Genomic DNA, 17,860 nt, shown 5'->3' with positions numbered 1-17,860 from the left:
AGTCGTCTTTATCCGAAACCACTTCGACGCGTCACTTGTTTCTCCTTTTTTTGTACTTAGGGACGGCATCCTCTTGCTGTAAACGTAGAGCGCTGCCCCTGCTAATGACCATCCAAGATCAAAACAGACGACGAGCGTGCGACTGCGAGGGAGGCAGCTTCGTATCAATAGAACAAATTAATAAATATTAATGCCGCAAACGGCGTCTCTTCGGAGGGGCAATGCGGTGGTTAATGTACAGGATGCGACCGGAAATGATAAGTTGCTGACTTATGGTCGGCCTTTGTGCTCGCCACGGGCACATTATCGTACGGCTTCGAGCAGGAGCAAGCGATGTGAGTGAAGGAACGGTACATAAAAAAAACGCCACCCTGGCGCCCGAATGTAGGCACCATCGCAGACGGTCGGTATGTGTGTGTGTGTTTTGCTTTCGAATAGTATCACTAGACTCACGACAGAATGTCCCTGACTTCTTGCTTTTTTCGGTTGATACCATTAATGTGTCCCTAATGGAACCAAGCAGAACGTAAGGTTCATTTGAACGATGCTTGGAAAGTGGAACGAGAACTTTTCGCGCCATCAGTGAGGGTTTTTTTTTGCTTCTTAAGATACAGGAATAGATATATTCATAAAAAAATCGTACCTTCTGTAGAAAAAAACATGCCTAGCTTTTAAAGCAGGGTTGAGGAAATACGCACAAAAAATCACGGTTTGAGAGTTGACGTTAGGGGGTAATTATCCTTACAAAGAAATTGCCGCCGGACTCGTCTGGAGGGGATTTGCGATGGACAGCGTCGTGTAAGTCACGTACACATAGAGCGATCGCGTGAAGAGGACAATCATAATAGGACAAAGGCAAATCATCGACCGTACGCGCTAACACAATGGGCGTACATATCCTGCCGAGCGATATGTACCATCCGATGGAGAGGTAAGTTACACTTTTGAGGATGAAATAAATGTAAGTTGTGCGTTGGGTTGTGCTTGCGTATGCTGCTGACATTGGTTGTAACTACTGATAAATGGAATGCTAGTCATTGTGAATAGACAAGATACAGTTTAGACGCATTTTGTTACCCACATCTTATACCTTCCGAACGCTTGGTAGTAGTACTACCCTTCATATATGCAATCTGCATTACAAATTCGCTTGTTGGTCAGCTTTTTTACTAACGCTATTAATACAGAGTTTACCAGCTTTTTATCAGTGTCGAGCATCCGCTCACACTAGCATACAAAACGTTCACCTTATTCCCGCTCTCCCTCTCTCTCTCCCTCTCTCTCTTCCTCTCTCTCTCTCCCTCTCCCTCTCTCTCCCTCTCTCTCTCTCTCTCTCTTTCTCTCTCTCTCTCTCTCTCTCTCTCTCTCTCTCTCTCTCTCACGCATACATTATCCCTCTATCCCCCACCCTTACAAACATTCTCTAACCACTGTTAATCAACGTCGATACAATAAATTTGATTTTCATACGTAAGAAGTAGTAGATCCAGTGGCACAAATGAAAAACCACGGGTAGCAGAAATTATTGTGAAGGTACGGTTGGTACAAATATAAGCAGCGTAAAGAGCCGATGCGTTCCAAGACGGAAAAGCTACAGTTAAGGAACGTGCAGAAAATGACTTCTGTCCGAGAGTCGGGGATAGCATTAGCTTACCTCGTTAGGATATTGTTAGAAGTTTTGCTCGGTTTTGGCCACAAATCTTCAAAGGAATGGCAGCCTAGGTTTACCGTATGCAGAATGTCCTTAACCCGACAGCGCCTCAAGGTTTGAGCGGTGGCAAAAGGAAGAGCAAAGGCAAAGTTCCTTTTATAAATGTAAAGGAGCGGTCGGCACGAAGCGAACAGTCAAGCGCCGTAATTAAACCACAAACAGCCAAAATCCCACCATTTAATCAATTTCCCATTTTAACCACAAAAAGGGGATTGGTAAAAGGGTCACTGTTTCAAAGTACCCTCGTAATTCGTGCGTGTGTGTATGTGTGTACAAAAGTGACCAAAGCTGCATGGCACTATCATAAACTCCAAACCCAAGGTTTTGACGCCCCGAAGAGACAACTTAATAAAATTATTATCCATGACCGCAGCGGATGCTGTTTATTTTGGAAGTCGAGAAGTTGGCCCAACTTTTTCGTTCACCCTCTCACTCCAAGTATCGGCTGCCGCCGGCATTAAGTGTTTGTGAGTGTCCGATGTCTTAAGATGTTCACCCGTTCGCCAGCAACCCATGGACACTCCCTGGTCTTGTGGGAGGGGAAAAGGTGAAACCCCCACAGGATGGGATGATTTGCATACCGGGCATGCAATTTGGGACGCATTAACCTAACACACACACACATACACTGAGTGTGTTGTTTTAATTAAATTCGTCTCCTTAATATGGGTTTGTGAATATGTGGAAAAGCGTCCACTGGTCAAGATCTTTGCCCCGTCATCAAAGGATCATTATCTGTCCTCCCGAGAGGCCACCCCGTTCTTACTCTGTGAAGAAAAGTGAGTTTATGTTTGCACATGTTTCTTGCCCTGACACAGTAGTGGATTAAGGGTATCGGTGGCCCTAGGCGGAAAGACGAGTTGAGGCCCCCTGTAAATGATAAATGTTGTTGTGGCGGGAGGGGGGGGGGGGGGGGTAGCGGCACTAAACTTGCTGTTGCGAGATTGAACAGTCGGGGGGCCCTTCTATCATCAGTCACAGGCTCTAAAATTTTGAAAATTAGGGGGGGGGGTGCAAATTATTCGCCAGCATTGGGGCCTCAACGGCCATCCTTCCGGGGGCCCTTGTCGCTAGTACTCTGTCCATACGACATACTATAGAATGACGATCTACAGGGCCCCTACATCGACGGGGCCCCAGGCGACCGCCTAGTCCGCCTACCGTTAGATCCGCCACTGCCCTGACACGTACCTCGTAAATAGAATCGAAAATAGAATGAATCGAAAGGAACGACTCAAACGAACGAAAACAAAACAACAGAAGATTTTGTAATGCTATCGGCAGTAAAACGAAACTACAACTCCGCATTGTGGCTAAATCAAATGCAATGGGAATGACTTTTTAATATTGTCCATATCTTCGGGAAGGCTTCAAGGATAGGTTCTCTCAGGACAAGGGCACTGTATCTCATCTCCCATTCCACGAGTTCTGTCCGGTTCTGTAGGTATTATGCAAAATTCAATTTCCCGTTGTAACTCAATTAAACATTACGGGATTACGGGTGCAACATTGTATGCTCACCATGGGTGCACTATTTCCGCCCGATGGGGAACCATTGCGCTGCACTGTCGATGATGCCTTCTGGAAACTTAAGCGCCCACTCGACGGGCCAGAGAATCGATTCCGAGCGTTCAAAAACTCCCTTCTAAGCCTACCCCTAAGCTATGATTATCGGTCCGTCTTTGGATGGATCCTGCCCGGCTTGATTGCACCTCATTAGGGATCGCTTTCGCACGCCCGCGAACCTGCGCTGCTTTCTTATCTCTTATTCCCTCAGTTCAGCGTGTGTGGGAGAAATCGGATTATATTGTGCAAAGATGTACGTACACGGTGCTAATAGGCTTTGGACGAGATTGGATTAGGGACGTCGCGTCTCATTTGACGCCTCGGCGGCGGAAGTAGCGGAGATTGTCCAGTACAGAAGAGTGTACCGCTGTACAAAGAAAAATCTTGCGTGCCGTTCCGGTTGACGGCGTCAATATCACCTCAAGTTACGTCCACACAACTGCGAAAACGTGACATACGCGATTGGTCAAATCCCATACAAAATTAATAATCGATATAATTAGTAATATCGTGTGAGTTTGTGATAGGATTTTGTACCGAAGCAGTCCGTTCCGTTGCAACAATGGAACGATCCTGGACCTGGAATGGACCGAGATTCGTGAAAAAACAAAATATTTTTTTCGTACTTGTTATTTTTGTTGATGAAGCAAAAAAATATCACGATCTTACTCATTATAAAGGAACGACAACGGCGTTCAAAATGGGTTATGGTTTTCTAATAAAACGATAATATAATTTTAATATATTCTTCTAATATCAGTGGCACGAGAGACGGTTTCACACATCACCTCCCAAGGAACATTTAAAATCCTAATATAGTTTGAACGATATTGTTACGACTACTTCATTAAGTCTTCCTTTTTCATATGAATGTCTTGTATGACCTAGTAATACTACAATATAACTCTCTTAAGACTGAAAAGGTCCATCTGCAGAACTCTGTTAAGTCCATTTTTACAACATTATTACGTGAAGCGCAAAAAAGTCATCACAATTACAGCTTATTGCTATGTATATGTCCTTGATGCGGCAATGAAGTAACGAATATGAAATCACAAAACAAGTTTTCTAACGTTATTTTACAATGCATGCTGCATATTTTGTCGCTCACGAAATTTACTTTGACACCTGGTTTGTAGATGGATTGATCCAATGTTAATTTTCACTCGCCCAAAATTAATTTTGACAGCCCTATGGAGGTGTAAGTTTGCATATGTTTTCTATATTCTATATTCTATATTTCTACACAAAACCTCTGTAATGGTGGTGAACAATTGCCAAATATCTTGATTTTTTTCTGATGAAACCACTCGCGTATAAGTAGAAAATTGTTGAAGTTCTTCATAATAATTTAAAATTTATCAAAGCACCTCAATAAAACATGTGCTTGAAATGCGCATATTTTGCACGACAAACTATTTCAAAGCTTTGCCTTAATCATATCGGAATCATATCAACTAATCGATGCAGGGGATAAAACCATCCACTGCAGGCAAAAGGAAAAATAATGGCTGAAAATCGCGGAACACAATTTGCGTTGATAGCTTATCTCAGCTACAGCATGTATACTTGTCTTTAAAATTCCCTTTCTTCCAAGACTTAAAATGCATTTAATAAGATCAGTTCATTTTGAAGCTTTAGCCTTAAATAACAAAAATTAAAACGTGATTTAAAATACGTTTACAGGTTGATTAATGCCAGTCATCAAAGCTTCAATTTTTGTTTTCACAGACAGTCTTATAAGCGTCCTCAGAACGTTTTAAAAATGTAGCTGTTTAGCATCTTCAAAATATATTTGTGTGTCCGCGCTGTTTCTTCCGATTTCACGATCCTTGGAATCAAATCTACCGTCCAAAGTTTGGAGATGCCAGATACCGCAGGCAAAAGATGCCGCCAGGGTAAAATGCATGGAGATAACAATTCAGCACATCCTGATATAAAACAAAGCTTGATATATTGTTGGATTCAAACACGCTAAAAATGAATTGAATACCCGGTTTGAACTCCACTAGAACACATTCTGGCACCGAAACTGCATCGAAAAATGGGTCGAAATTCCGACATTTCACCAAGCATCATTAAAATTTAGGCGCACTGCCTTCTAATCTCAAACAAAGCCTTATGATTGATCTCTCTCGAGGTCGCTTCTCCTGCTCGCGATTCCCCTACACAATGCGCCTCCGGATTTCGCTGCTGATGTCGTTGTCGGAAGTACCGACCGTCCCAAAATAGTAGAACTCCATTACCAGCTTGATATTGTCGCCGTCAACAAATATACTGCTTCTCAGTTGGGCTGAGCCTCTGGCAAGTAAGTACTTCGTGTTCAATCAAATCTTTGACACTTCACGTTTGAGTCGAGTGTACGCCTCACACACCTTCGCAGTTGTCTTTCCGATCATGGTAGCCTCAAACTTCCCAGACATATGGTATCTCTGCATGATTTTCCATAGATGAGCTTACTCCGGTCTATGGTGTCACAGGCCGCCTTAAAGTGGATGGACGGGTGCCTAGGGCTACGGGACTCTCGGCACTTCTAGAAGATCTGTCAACGCCCTTTTTGTAGGCTGGGTGGATGACTCCTCCGGTAGTAAATAAATTCATTCCTGCTCCAAGATTACATAACGCCCCTGTTCTCAAATTCCTGAGATTTTAATCCGATTGCTATGGCGCACTCGATTTAATTTTACCATCGTTGTAAAAAATTCACGAAAATGCATCCAGAACATTGCATGCAACACTAATAAACTTTCAATGCATACTGAAATGAAACGATGATAGCTTTTTCATCAAACAGTCAAAATGATTCCACGGTTTTGCCCGAATGTACTGGATGCTTCGACCCCTATTTAATAAGCCGCAAAGGATTGAAATGTACTTGAAAACGATCAATTCTAAATGCAATTTAACATCCGGAATCGATTCCACAAAACATCCGAGCTAGTCAGAATCGATCCCGACCAAAACTTCATTTTTCACATCAATAATCGGAACTCAACCCTCAATATTTTCGTTAAACACTGGTTTTGCAGAAAAATCAATTTGCAGCTTGATAGGCTTTTTCGAGGTTTAATAGCTAAGGTCAGCCATGCTAGCCAAATCCATTTTGATCGCTTATTTCTCCGATTCTGATATTTGGAATACATAAGTAAACCACTCATCTTCCTCTGAAAGTTTCCTTTGATTTTTTTGAATTGAATAAATCTTTTTTTTTTAATGAACCGGGTTATCCGGGTAGCCAGCGCTATGGGAGGCCAATAACTTTTTAATGCGAATTCAAAATCGATGCAATTTCTGATGAAAACTAACTCGTAACCTTTTTTATGTTTTTTTTTATGTTTATGTCATATATTTATTATTTATTTGTGTTATTTTTTTATTTTTATGTATGTCAAAAAATTTGACATGTTTTTGTTGTTGTTGTAAAAAGTGACAAAACGTAAAAACAAGTAAACAAGTAACTAAGAAGAAAAAAAATCCATTAGAATAAAGCCGCGATGACTCCGGTCGACTCCGGACGACTCCTACTCCAGGTGAGGGAATGGTCAGAGACTCGCCGCATGCAATTTTCCTGCTTGCGGCAAGAAATGAGTTTTCTCTACCTCTTGAGATCGCGATGCATCAAAATCACATGATTCTAACGGAATACTGGAGCCTACATTTCTGTCAAGTCGCGCAATAGACACAGGCACAGAAAAGGAAAAAAGTATACAGAAGTAAGGTTGGTTTTTTTAGGATTCCTTCGCTTTTCTTAATCAAGAAGTAATAGTCCATTACCGAGTCTATACCACGTTTCATTATTTTCTTTCCTTTTCTCTGTACTGTCTTCGCAATGGACCTTAAGGAATTGAATGTGAAAAACTTATTCCGCAGACCGCGCAACCTGGAAATGGCTCTAGAAAATAAGCGCTATGATATGAAATGCTTCTTCAGTAGGAGAGGAACGAAAAAAAACCGGAGAAATTGTTGCATTTTTATTCTGACATTTAACTCTGGTACTTTTTGTGGTTTGTCATTGCAGTGAATTTCACCTTGGGTGACTGGAAACACCTTCGCTGCGTTAGGTATGATGTTCGACTATAGAGGGAGATATTAATTTCGACGATCTGCGAGTGGTTCAGATGATTGAAGGGAAAAATAGATGAAGCGATCATTCGTTTTTCGATTTGAGAGTTTTGGTTGACATTCGCCGTTTTGCTTTTAATTTTTATTCGCAAATTCTTTTCCTTTTTGACTTAGCAACATGCTCGTCGTGGGTTCCCTCGTAGCCAAGCCTGACTATCCGGCTGCGTGGTATTGAATGAGTTCGGAAAGCCTGTATAAGCCAGCACGTCCGCGTAAGACGTCACGCCAAATAGAGGATAATGTTATTTGTTAATATGCAATTCTGAAAGTAATAGAAAAAAAAATTCGCTTTCCATGATAATCTCAGATTGATTACTACGTTGCATGCAGTGGCCCTGGCTGTTCTCAAGAATCGCATATTGTTCGAATTTATTACTATACTTACTTCTCTAGATCTCACACAGCACAAAACTATGGAAATAGAATGAAACATTAGTTTTGTGATATTTGTTCTTTTTTCATCGCAAAACTCAAAACCTCCAGGAAAACTAATAACAATTACAATCATACGAAATCTACCTTCCAGACATTCTGCGGCCGAGGAACAACACCACAAAAAATCAGTTAGTAACACGATCGTTCAAAAACACTCAATTTATTTGGTTTGCAGACGAAGAACGGTAGCACAGACGCAGATGTAATGCAGGGGCGCATTCACACACATCCACCAAACAATTACATGCGCATTAACCCAAAAAAGCGATTCGACGAAACTACGACTAAGCACACACACATTCGCCACTGCCTCGTCACAAACGAATCTTTAATACGAAATTTACATTGTATTACAATTGCTAATTGTTTCAAATTTATAGTTAACCTGTTGGCTTGCATGTTTACTTAGTGCTTCCCATCCCATATCCCTCATAACTTTTCTGTACAGCCTCGCTCACGATCGAGCGATGTTTTTTTTTTTTTTTTTTTTGAAGGAGCCGTACGGGAAAGCAGAGAAAACATGAACCCTTCTTATCATTATCACAGTCCTTGTTGATGAGCCGCCAATCCGGTCGGCGAGCAATCGGATCGGTAAAGAAAATGGGAAATTTGTCCGCTCTCTCTCTATCTCGTTTCTGTCTAAGTGGGACTATACCATCGCAACCACATGATGAACAACAGGGAGTGGAGTTCAACTTTAAATGTAGTAATCGCACAGGAGCACCAGCAGCACACAGTCCGGGCACGGTCTAGGATGATCGGGATTGGCCGAGCCGCCGTACAGCAGCGCTGTGTGGAACAGAAAGTCAGAAGAGCGCATAGTAAGTTGGAGATAAGATAAAGGTGCGATCACGTCCGTAGCTTTCACTTGGTGCACAACAACAGCACACAATGCCACTCGCGCGGGTATCGTTCAATTAGCGACTATACTCACCATGATCTAACAGATTGGAGATGATCCGGTGCATCAAATGTCTGGCCTGCAGTGTCGCGATCACCAGCTGTACCTCGTTCTGTTCGTTCACCGACAGACCGGTCGGTGCGGTGGCACCGTGCAGAGGCTGCGGTTGATTGTTGTTGCTGCTACCATGAATGGTTGAGGATGGGGACGACTTCGGGACGGCAGCCTCCTCGTCCTCTCTGGCATTATATCCGACCGCCATATCGGTTGGGTTTTCTCACAACCACGCACACAAACACAAGCTGCTTTCTATTCAGCACACCAACACAAGCACACACTTTACTTGCTTAAAAGCTTAATTATTGCTTTAACGTCTTTTCCAACAAAATTCGTTTCAGGTCACACACTTTGAATACAAGCGAGCACAGAGTCAAGATTTCACAAACACGGAAGTTGTGATTCCGAAAAACATCCACAACCTGCAGTGAGTGTCCTTTCCGAGCCGTTTGGCAGAATCCCGATGTTATCCTTGTGACGGTTCCGAAGAAACTGAAGTTCCGCCACAGCCCGGGTGCGCCCTTATGTACTCGCCCGAATGTTGCACCAGATAGACTTGTTGCGCCGAAGCGCTACACAACGTGACGTGCCTTACGGGGTACTACACTGTTGCACGCTGGCTGGGCTGAACCGAGGCCAATCAGCGGAATGGAACGAACCCCGGGGAACCGTGTGCCGAGTGTGTACGGCAAACAAGGACAGCAGACTAATTTATCGTAGCTGGTTTTGCGCCGAGGGAGTGGTTTCACCCGCTCTGTTCTTTGGCTGGCAGTTTTCAACGGGCGCTGGTTTGCGTAGACTGAATTACGATCACGATCAAAAGACTTCAACTGAGTGTTACGATGTGGCTGGAAATTTAAATAAAAAATATTAAAATAAATACAGCAAAATCACACTAAGGTGCACCGCTCAAGGACCTACAGCTGAGAGGGACATTCATTTTCGCGAAACGAAATCGTCTTGATGCTATGCAGTATTCAATTCAAGATACCAAGTGTGGAAATACAGTGTCTCAATCGGAAAACCACTTTTTTCTGTGACCTGCCATTCTGGGACCACATGCAACTTATTCGTTTTTAAGGGATATTCATCTCAACGAGATGTTCTTTAAGATATTGCACAACTCGGCTATATCAAGACTAGAGACTACACAAGATATCACTGCACTGTGAAATGAACCCACTACCACGACCTGGTCATACTACTTAGAAACTATATACAGTCTTTCCTTGAGTTACACGAATAATGCGTTCCAGAGACATTCGCATAAGTCGAACATAACATTTTCAGCCAAAATATAGGGTCTTATTCTATTCTTTTTCTCGATTCGAGTCATGTCGAGAATTTTGACACGATTGCTCTTTGAAATATTGTTATTTCAATTGTTAAATTATTATTGTTAAAGAAGTCTGCTAGGGAAGATCCATCGAGACGGGCATCCAAAATAGCAGAAGGCGTCAAATCGCCGACCAACTCTCGGCGAAAATTAGATTTTAATGGCATTCAAATGATTTTCTTTAACTGATGTTAACACATGTATTACTTAATTTTTCATAGCAGAAAACTGCAATATTTTACGTCAAAACGGCCAAAATATCGGTTTCGATCCATTTCCCACTAGGGTTTTGATGTTGAGAACGACAGACTTGAATCGACTCTGAGGAATCGAAAGAATACGTAGATATTTTAATGAACTCTCATAAAATTCGCCTACTTGACACATGGCTAACTATGGCTACTATGGAAAACTCGAAACCGCAATTATCTGAAATCTTTTGGAAACTCCTCGATTGTACGAATAAGCCTGATAGCTTATAAATAGTTTTTTTTAATGATTTTTTATAATTTCATGCATTTAATTGCTTATTTAGTAAAATTCATGTGAAAATACGGTTATCAGTACTTAGTAAATTTAGCAATTTTAGTAAAAAAAGATATTTTTAAAATTTTATTAAACTCGCGAAACTTGAGAAACTGCTGTAACTCATCAGTGATATACTTTGCAAAGAAAACCGAGTTATTTATCAAGTAATTGATGGGAACATTATTTATTTGGCATAGAACAACATCGAATGGAATTTTATTTATTAAGCACAGGACAATGGAACCATTATTCAGATACATTTTTACCACATCGACTGGATATTATATATTAAGACGATGAGTTATAGCTGGGGTCTCCAAACTACGGCTCGTAGGCCGCATGCGACCCTCAAGAGCCTGTAATGCGGCCCGCGATGACTTTGTAAAGGATAAAATAAATAGCTTATTTTTCGACTAATTAATCAAAATATATTTTTTCACTTGTGAAAAAACTTTCAATCACTCTGAAAGTAAATTTAAAATGCCCTTTAACAACGTTATTTGTGGAGCGGAGCGGCCCACGAACTGAACAGTTTGGAGACTCCTGGGTTATAGTTTATATGGGTCGAATATAATACGGTGAATATTAGACGACAAAGATGAGTCGATTCCATTTAGTAGAGTAACTTTAGAACTTGGTGCACGACACGTTCACATCCGCTTCATAGACGCAAGCCGCTTGACTGCCGTCATCATGCTTCAGCCATCCATTTGGAAGTCGAAACTGTGTTAAAGGATAAACAAATTATAGAAAGAAAAAAAGTTAGCAAACCACAGTCCTCTTGTCCCTACGTACCTCTTTAAATGGCGATGATGCCGACCGTGATGGTGGCGATGGTGGCGATGCCGGACGCGATGCCGACCAGCTGGCCAGCCTTCTGCCGATCCGCACCGCAGCCGGCGTCGGCGGCCTTGGCGGTATCCACCTCGCCGAACAACACGGATAATCATACGAGTGCAGCACAGGTGCCGGCGACGGTGCCCTTCCAATCGGCTTGGCCGTTCCCACTCGACCACTCGAAGCGGACCGTTGCACTTGTTCCTTCGGCGCCGCTTTTTTGCGCCGTGCGAGCATACGCGTACCAACACCAAATGCCGATCGGTACGGTTCGTTAAGCGAACTCGATTCTTCCTGCGGCTCGTCGCTGGAGTCGCTGGATAGGGCCTGCCGGCTCGATTTTGGCTGCTCAGCCGATTCGTGCAGGTAGCGGTTATGATTTTTGCGGATGTGCTGCCCGGCCGTACTAAGCGCATCCGACGCCTCTACCAAACAGTGCAGCTGACGCAGCATGGACGAACGCCGCAAACCGTTGCAGTCCGGCTGCATGACTGGAAGAGAGTGCCATAAGTACACAGTTTTACCTGTTGTCTACACACACCGCCACACACTCGTCACATTCCATTACTTTTTTCATACAGCACGTCGCGTTTTTCGTTCACCTTCTGTTCGAAATGGTTCAGGAGTTCGCTCAAAGAAATGTTATCCATCCTTCTGTCTGGATTCTTTCGACACACACACGCACACAATAATTGGCCTAAGACACAGAGCTTAAGTGCTCGCGAGAGTAATGGGGAAACGTTGGGACACACGTCTGCACAGTACAAGCTCCCGAGTGCAATTGAGATCGGGAGTTGGCCACCCAACACCAAGTTTTGTTAGCGACGGCGGATGCGCAAGACAGTGCCAGATGTTGACGTACTTGTTTGACATTTCACAGACCATTGACCCACCTTTGAATTCGATTACGATAGGTAAACTGGAATAAATTTGATTAGTATCATACATCAGTAGACTCCAAAACCTGTGGTCCAGGGCGTTAACAGATGTGACTCGCAAAACAACTTGCTGTTTTAAAAGAAGTCGCATATTACAATACACGTCGTGCAATTTTTTCCCACAATCAAGATTAAATTTTCAACAGACACGTCTAAAATAAGATTTTAACACAATTTTAATTAAAAAAATTGAACTAAGCCCATATAATGTATGGCCACAATAGATGTGAGCCGCGGCAAATGTATTTTCAAAGCCAAGTGGTCCGCAATTCTAAAAAGGTTTGAGAGTACTGTCATAAACGATAGGCAACACTTCCGTGAGTACGTATATTCAAATTTGAATTTTCTGTTAAAGGAAGTCATCATGACCGTTGATCGTTGTAGTTAGTTAAAAAAAAGCGTTGCTTCAATTGAACAAGACACCTAACATGAAAAATATACGGAATTAGACAAGTTCGAGATGCCTGACGGTGCACCTCTATATATGTCGTATGCGTTTGTTCGAGTCGGATGTCTTGTTCAATTGCTGCCAGAGCGCCGCCTAAGACTAAGAGTCTTCAAATATAGATTTCGAGGTTTTCCAACAATTTCTGTTGTAGGCATCGGGGAGCTGTTATTTGTGAAGCAAATCGAAATAAATACACAAAAGCATGTTTTTTTGTATGTAGACACAGAAAGCAAGTGCAACACACACATATGATTATTTATTTCCGAAAGTAGGAGGAAACGTTTCCACTACTGTACGCGATTGATTACATATATACGATGGTTATTAGTATCTCTTCAAGGCTATTTGCAAGTCTTTATGTTGTTGTCTAATACACGGCTGGTTAGTAGTTGCACCCAGCTGATAAAGCCGATGCTAATAATAGTGATGGTTTTCTTTCTAACATTTAGCAGCAAAGTGGTGCGCACCATTTATTGGCATGTGGCTAGGAAGCGAGAAAATACTCCTGCAGGAAGTATATGTAGACACGTGTGATGATAACAATGTTATAAACAACAACACTAACAGGGATTATTCACAGCCCGATTGTACGAGCACCTTCGATTAGAGCAGCCGCCGTGAGTTCCATTCCGAACTGGCAACAAGTGGTGCGATCACTATCGCTCTCTACCTCTTTTTTTGTTGGACACACATTGCAAGAGTATGAGAATGCTTTGATGAATAAAGAAGTAGACAATATTCGTAGTCCTTTTTCTAAATCTAGAACAATTTTATAGTCCTTGTTTGCCTGATTGCCGGCCTCATCAAACATTGCACCTACTAGCACTACCTACAAGAGCTCCTGCGCACGTGTTTCCTTACTAACAGTGGATCATTTCCCAGAATCTAATAGAAATGTTGAAATGTCTGTATATATATAAATGTATATGTATACATTTATATATATACATATCTATAGTCTACAAGGTAAAGCTAAGAGATATAATCATATTTATATCTCCCAACCTTACCTTATACCATTTTTCTTAGCATTCTTCCACGTCTTATGTCTACTTAGTTCTTTTTATCTTCTCATCTTACTTTCCTTACTATTATTATTATTATTGTTATTTTTTATGCTATAAATCCCTTCCCAAATAACTCGGATCTTACAAAACTAATTTTGTTACTTATTTGCTTCGTGTCCGATATTTACATGTCGTACAATCTGTTTGTACATTATATTATGGACAGTCTGCAAATAAGAACGAACCCTGAAGCCTTCATACAGGTACAGCTGCGCATTTACACCTCAGTGCAGCTAAACAAATCTGAAGTGAGACTTATCTTAATTTTTACTTCAACAGAAAACCTTATCGCCTAAAATGGTTCGAGTTTTGCTTGTCTTTCGCAACAATGCGAAGGAACAAACAAACATCTAAACCATGTTTGTACATTGCAGATACCCCGGCCCTTGGTTTGGTAGTTGAACTGGACTTTATACAAATAACAGTTCAGATCAAACGAACTATTAGTGCTGGCTAAACACCAACCAACACACGCCTTTACCCTCCTAAAGGGTAAATCCCTCATCTCCTAAACTTAGGTATTATTGTTCCTTATTTCCTAAACTTAGATACTATTCCGCTTAAACTAGCTTATTCATCTTCTTGTCAGTGCAAGTCGATTCCTAGTGGGGGGTTACCTCTTTGCCTCGTGTCGAAATATTTACAAGATGGCGTCAAATGCGTTTAAAGTCCATTCAAACGCATTGAGCCGGCGTTTTGGGGTTGGACAGTGGGCAAAAAGGCACCGTATCGATTGCATGTCGCAATTGGATGGAGAGTGATGCTGGTAGAACCTATATGTACAGGTGGATTCATTTTAATACTATAGAAAACTGAACCCATTAAGATTAATAAGAAGAAGTAAACGAAAAACAAAACAAAGTGTGGAGCGATAAACCATCGCGCAGTTGGTCTATCGCTGCAAACTTTGAGCGGTTACATCTAAGTTTGTTTTCCCATCCCTAACACGCTTACGTAAGGATGTTGTAGGATGGTAAGGAGATGACACACTGTAGCAAAAACCACTACAGAATCTCAAGTACGCTACTGATAGGTGAAATGGTTGATGTGGCTAACAACAGGATGACTGCGGTGGTGTTTGGTATCGTCCAAGAACTCGAAAACGTGTCCTCCGATCCGAGTCCATACTAACAGAAAAGAAGCTGAGCTGCTGCTGGCTGCCGCTGGGCGTATCGATGACATCATATGGTCCCTCCTTCTTCTACTCCTCATCTTCTGCTTCAGCATCGGTGTTACCATTTAAATGCCATAATAGTACATCAACACCAACATTACGGTTTGGCACATATACTGTCCCTGGGGTGAATAATCCATGTAAGATATCAGCACTAGCAGAACGAGAAACGAACAAAATTGGATCAGAACGACAAACACCGAGAACTTTGGTAGTAAAATGACCATCAAATCACTGAGCAAGACACTTCACCCAAGTGTGCTCCACCGTTACTCACCTTGAGATACCAGATGGGTGATAATCAGGCGCAGCAACCATCTGATGCGTACGACCTGTATCATCACAAACACGTCCTCCGGGTAGTAAACGTACTGCTCCTCCATCATGGGTGGTAGGGCTTGAAAGGTTGGATCTGTTTGATTGTCGTCGGGTATTGGTGAGGATGGTGGTGCTTTCGACCCACCGGCGACGCCTTCCTTGTCCGCATCCGCATCGTATTTGACCGCCATGCTCGCTTAGCCTGATTTACAGCGAATGACTCGACTCGCAAACAAATGCGTGACACCCGCTAGAATGTTTTTTTTATATCCTTTGCACCCGACGAGTTGGGTCGTTTAACGGCTATCAGCTTCACTAGCACACACCGCACGCACGCACACCAACACACACACGAGATTTTTTACAGCTGATTCTTTCCACAACAACTCAAAAGTGCTTCGAAACCGTGCACGAGAGCTCAAGCTCTAGAAGTCTAGATGTGGACGGTTCCGAAGAAACTAAAGTTCCGACACACTCGGGCGAGCCGCTTTTATACGTGTATCATGCGCAGTTCTCCGCCTGCGTGCGACATTCGGCGCTGTTGCAGATGCTGTACCGGCTGGTAACTTGTTGCGTCCAAGCGACAAACGGATCGAGTTGCAGCGTTGCTGCCAGACCCCGGACCGACGGGGTACACACCAGAGAGATTGTGTTGCTGCGGCTCTCGCTTCCACTTCCCGGCAAATAAAGAGGGACAGCATTGGCACCGCACACCCGAAGAGCGCGCAACAAGCGCAACCGAAGGGGAGTGGTTTACGGGACCGTCGGTCCACGGGACGAACTTTGCTTTCCTTCCTCACTGATCAGCAATGATGCCCAGGCTCTTATGGGGAGATTCGGTGGGAACAAATCGCCGTGAACAATCCCAACACACCAACAGCGCTAACAAAAAAGTACAACGAGAAAAAACCGTCTTCCAAGACACGCGGCCGTCCCGCCCGTAGGCTCGTAATTTAAAAAAAGGGCAGGAGAGTGTCTGCTTCCCGCTTTTGTTCACGCACGACCAATGTTTTCAGCCAGACGAAACCTACGGAGAAAAAAAACGCAAAAAAAAATATTACAAAACATATATCCTGTTGCCCCAACGCTTGCATGTTAGCCATAAAACAACTGGTTGCAAATAAAAATACGAACCTCAGAGAACCGTCCACCAGGACTTCCTCAATTTGGCTGTTGTGGGAAGACTCCCCTACCCTTTCTCCTTATTTTGAGACGGTCAAAGCGACTCGTTATAAACGTATATTGATTTTAATATTGATTTCCCTTGACAGGGTGCGGCACCACAAGCTCTTACGACGAAAGTGTTTTTTTTTTTTGCACAGCATTTTACTCCGTCGATAGTTTTCTCTCTTGGCAGTGACAGCGAAACCAAAACACCGTGTATTTGTGAGTATGTGTGGGAACTAAAAACGGAGGCTCAAAAGTTCCACTTCAGTTCTTTAAGAACAAAACACGAAAAGGGGACACACATCATGTTTGCACCCTTGCCCGTCTTTCTTCAATTTTTTTCTTCAACTTTCGGTTTGGACTAAGGGGGAGCAGCTTTATGTTTTTTTTTTGTCGTTTTATTTGATGGTCCAGTTTTTTTGCCAACCGATGGTCCGTCGCCACCGTCGCCACCAATGGTCGATAAATGTTGCTATTGTTTGGAGGGGGATCTCTTTTGCTCCTTGAGAGGCGCGCTACTTGCACTTAATTACTGTTCCGTAGTGGCATTTGTCTTCTTGTCGTCGATGTAGCAAATCTGAATGAAGCAAAAAAAAACATATAGACAATCAGTTTTAACAATAGAAGGAGGACACGGTGTTTAATATGTTCGACTTTTATACATTTTCCCACACAAAAATCAAAGACGCTCTTCTTACGACCTTTTTTTCATTTCTTTTTTTTGTATGATACTTTGAGCCGAGGAGCCCCAAAAAGACGATTGAATTATAGTTTGAACTGATGGGAAAATAAATTTTGTTCTTGAAAAGTTATCGTGAGAAAAGGGTTCAGGCAGGCGTGATCGAAGCATCATCTCGTATAACTGGAAACAGAAAATCAAATTACATCCAAGGCCAGCCAAATAATTTTTACCTTCATTTTAAACCTTTCGACGCCACTGAAGTGTGGCAAAGTATACACTCTCTATCTCTCTCTCTCTCTCTCTCTCTCTCACACACACACACACACACACACACACACACACACACACGCACACTTTAGATAGCTCCCCTTGTCGTGTGCAAATTGAAATCGATCCACTAATCTAATCATTTATTGGCACCATGCGTATACAATGTAGTCCGCTTCTAAACGCTTCCCAAAAACACAAAAACCAAAACAGCGACGTAACAAACGCAGCCCCTACCAAAAACCGGAGCGCCGAGACGGGCAATAAAATAAGTATTTTATTAATGCTTGCGTTCGCGCGCGCTTT

General features: G+C 42.6%; 2 protein-coding genes across 2 annotated transcripts; both read right to left on the bottom strand.

Annotated features, from left to right (window-relative positions):
- Positions 1-7,978: 7,978 nt before the first annotated feature.
- Positions 7,979-9,629, bottom strand: LOC120954877 (uncharacterized). Its single transcript, XM_040375175.2, has 2 exons — positions 8,769-9,629; positions 7,979-8,623 (listed from the first exon to the last, which is right to left on the bottom strand). Exons 1-2 carry the CDS (start codon positions 8,995-8,997, stop codon positions 8,532-8,534), a joined length of 321 nt encoding a protein of 106 aa, XP_040231109.1. The 5' UTR covers positions 8,998-9,629; the 3' UTR covers positions 7,979-8,531.
- A 3,412-nt stretch (positions 9,630-13,041) lies between these two features.
- LOC120957648 (uncharacterized) lies at positions 13,042-17,557 on the bottom strand. Its single transcript, XM_040379960.2, has 3 exons — positions 16,573-17,557; positions 15,398-16,465; positions 13,042-15,274 (listed from the first exon to the last, which is right to left on the bottom strand). The coding sequence occupies exons 2-3, from the start codon at positions 15,627-15,629 to the stop codon at positions 15,186-15,188; spliced, it is 321 nt and encodes a 106-aa protein (XP_040235894.1). The 5' UTR covers positions 15,630-16,465; positions 16,573-17,557; the 3' UTR covers positions 13,042-15,185.
- Between the last annotated feature and the right edge of the window lie 303 nt (positions 17,558-17,860).

Source organism: Anopheles coluzzii, chromosome X (assembly GCF_943734685.1).
Source record: "Anopheles coluzzii chromosome X, AcolN3, whole genome shotgun sequence".
NCBI classification, from domain to species: Eukaryota; Metazoa; Arthropoda; class Insecta; order Diptera; family Culicidae; genus Anopheles; species Anopheles coluzzii.
This window is presented reverse-complemented; position numbering and strand designations above follow the sequence as displayed.

Bases quoted from the DNA above. Each gene is read 5' to 3' on its own strand.
- LOC120954877 (XM_040375175.2), bottom strand. From the start codon at position 8,997: ATGGCGGTCGGATATAATGCCAGAGAGGACGAGGAGGCTGCCGTCCCG. The intron at 8,624-8,768 runs GTGAGTATAGTC...TGTTCCACACAG, and splicing joins CTCCAATCTGTTAGATCATG to CGCTGCTGTACGGCGGCTCG.
- LOC120957648 (XM_040379960.2), bottom strand. From the start codon at position 15,629: ATGGCGGTCAAATACGATGCGGATGCGGACAAGGAAGGCGTCGCCGGT. The intron at 15,275-15,397 runs GTGAGTAACGGT...TCGTTCTGCTAG, and splicing joins CACCCATCTGGTATCTCAAG to TGCTGATATCTTACATGGAT.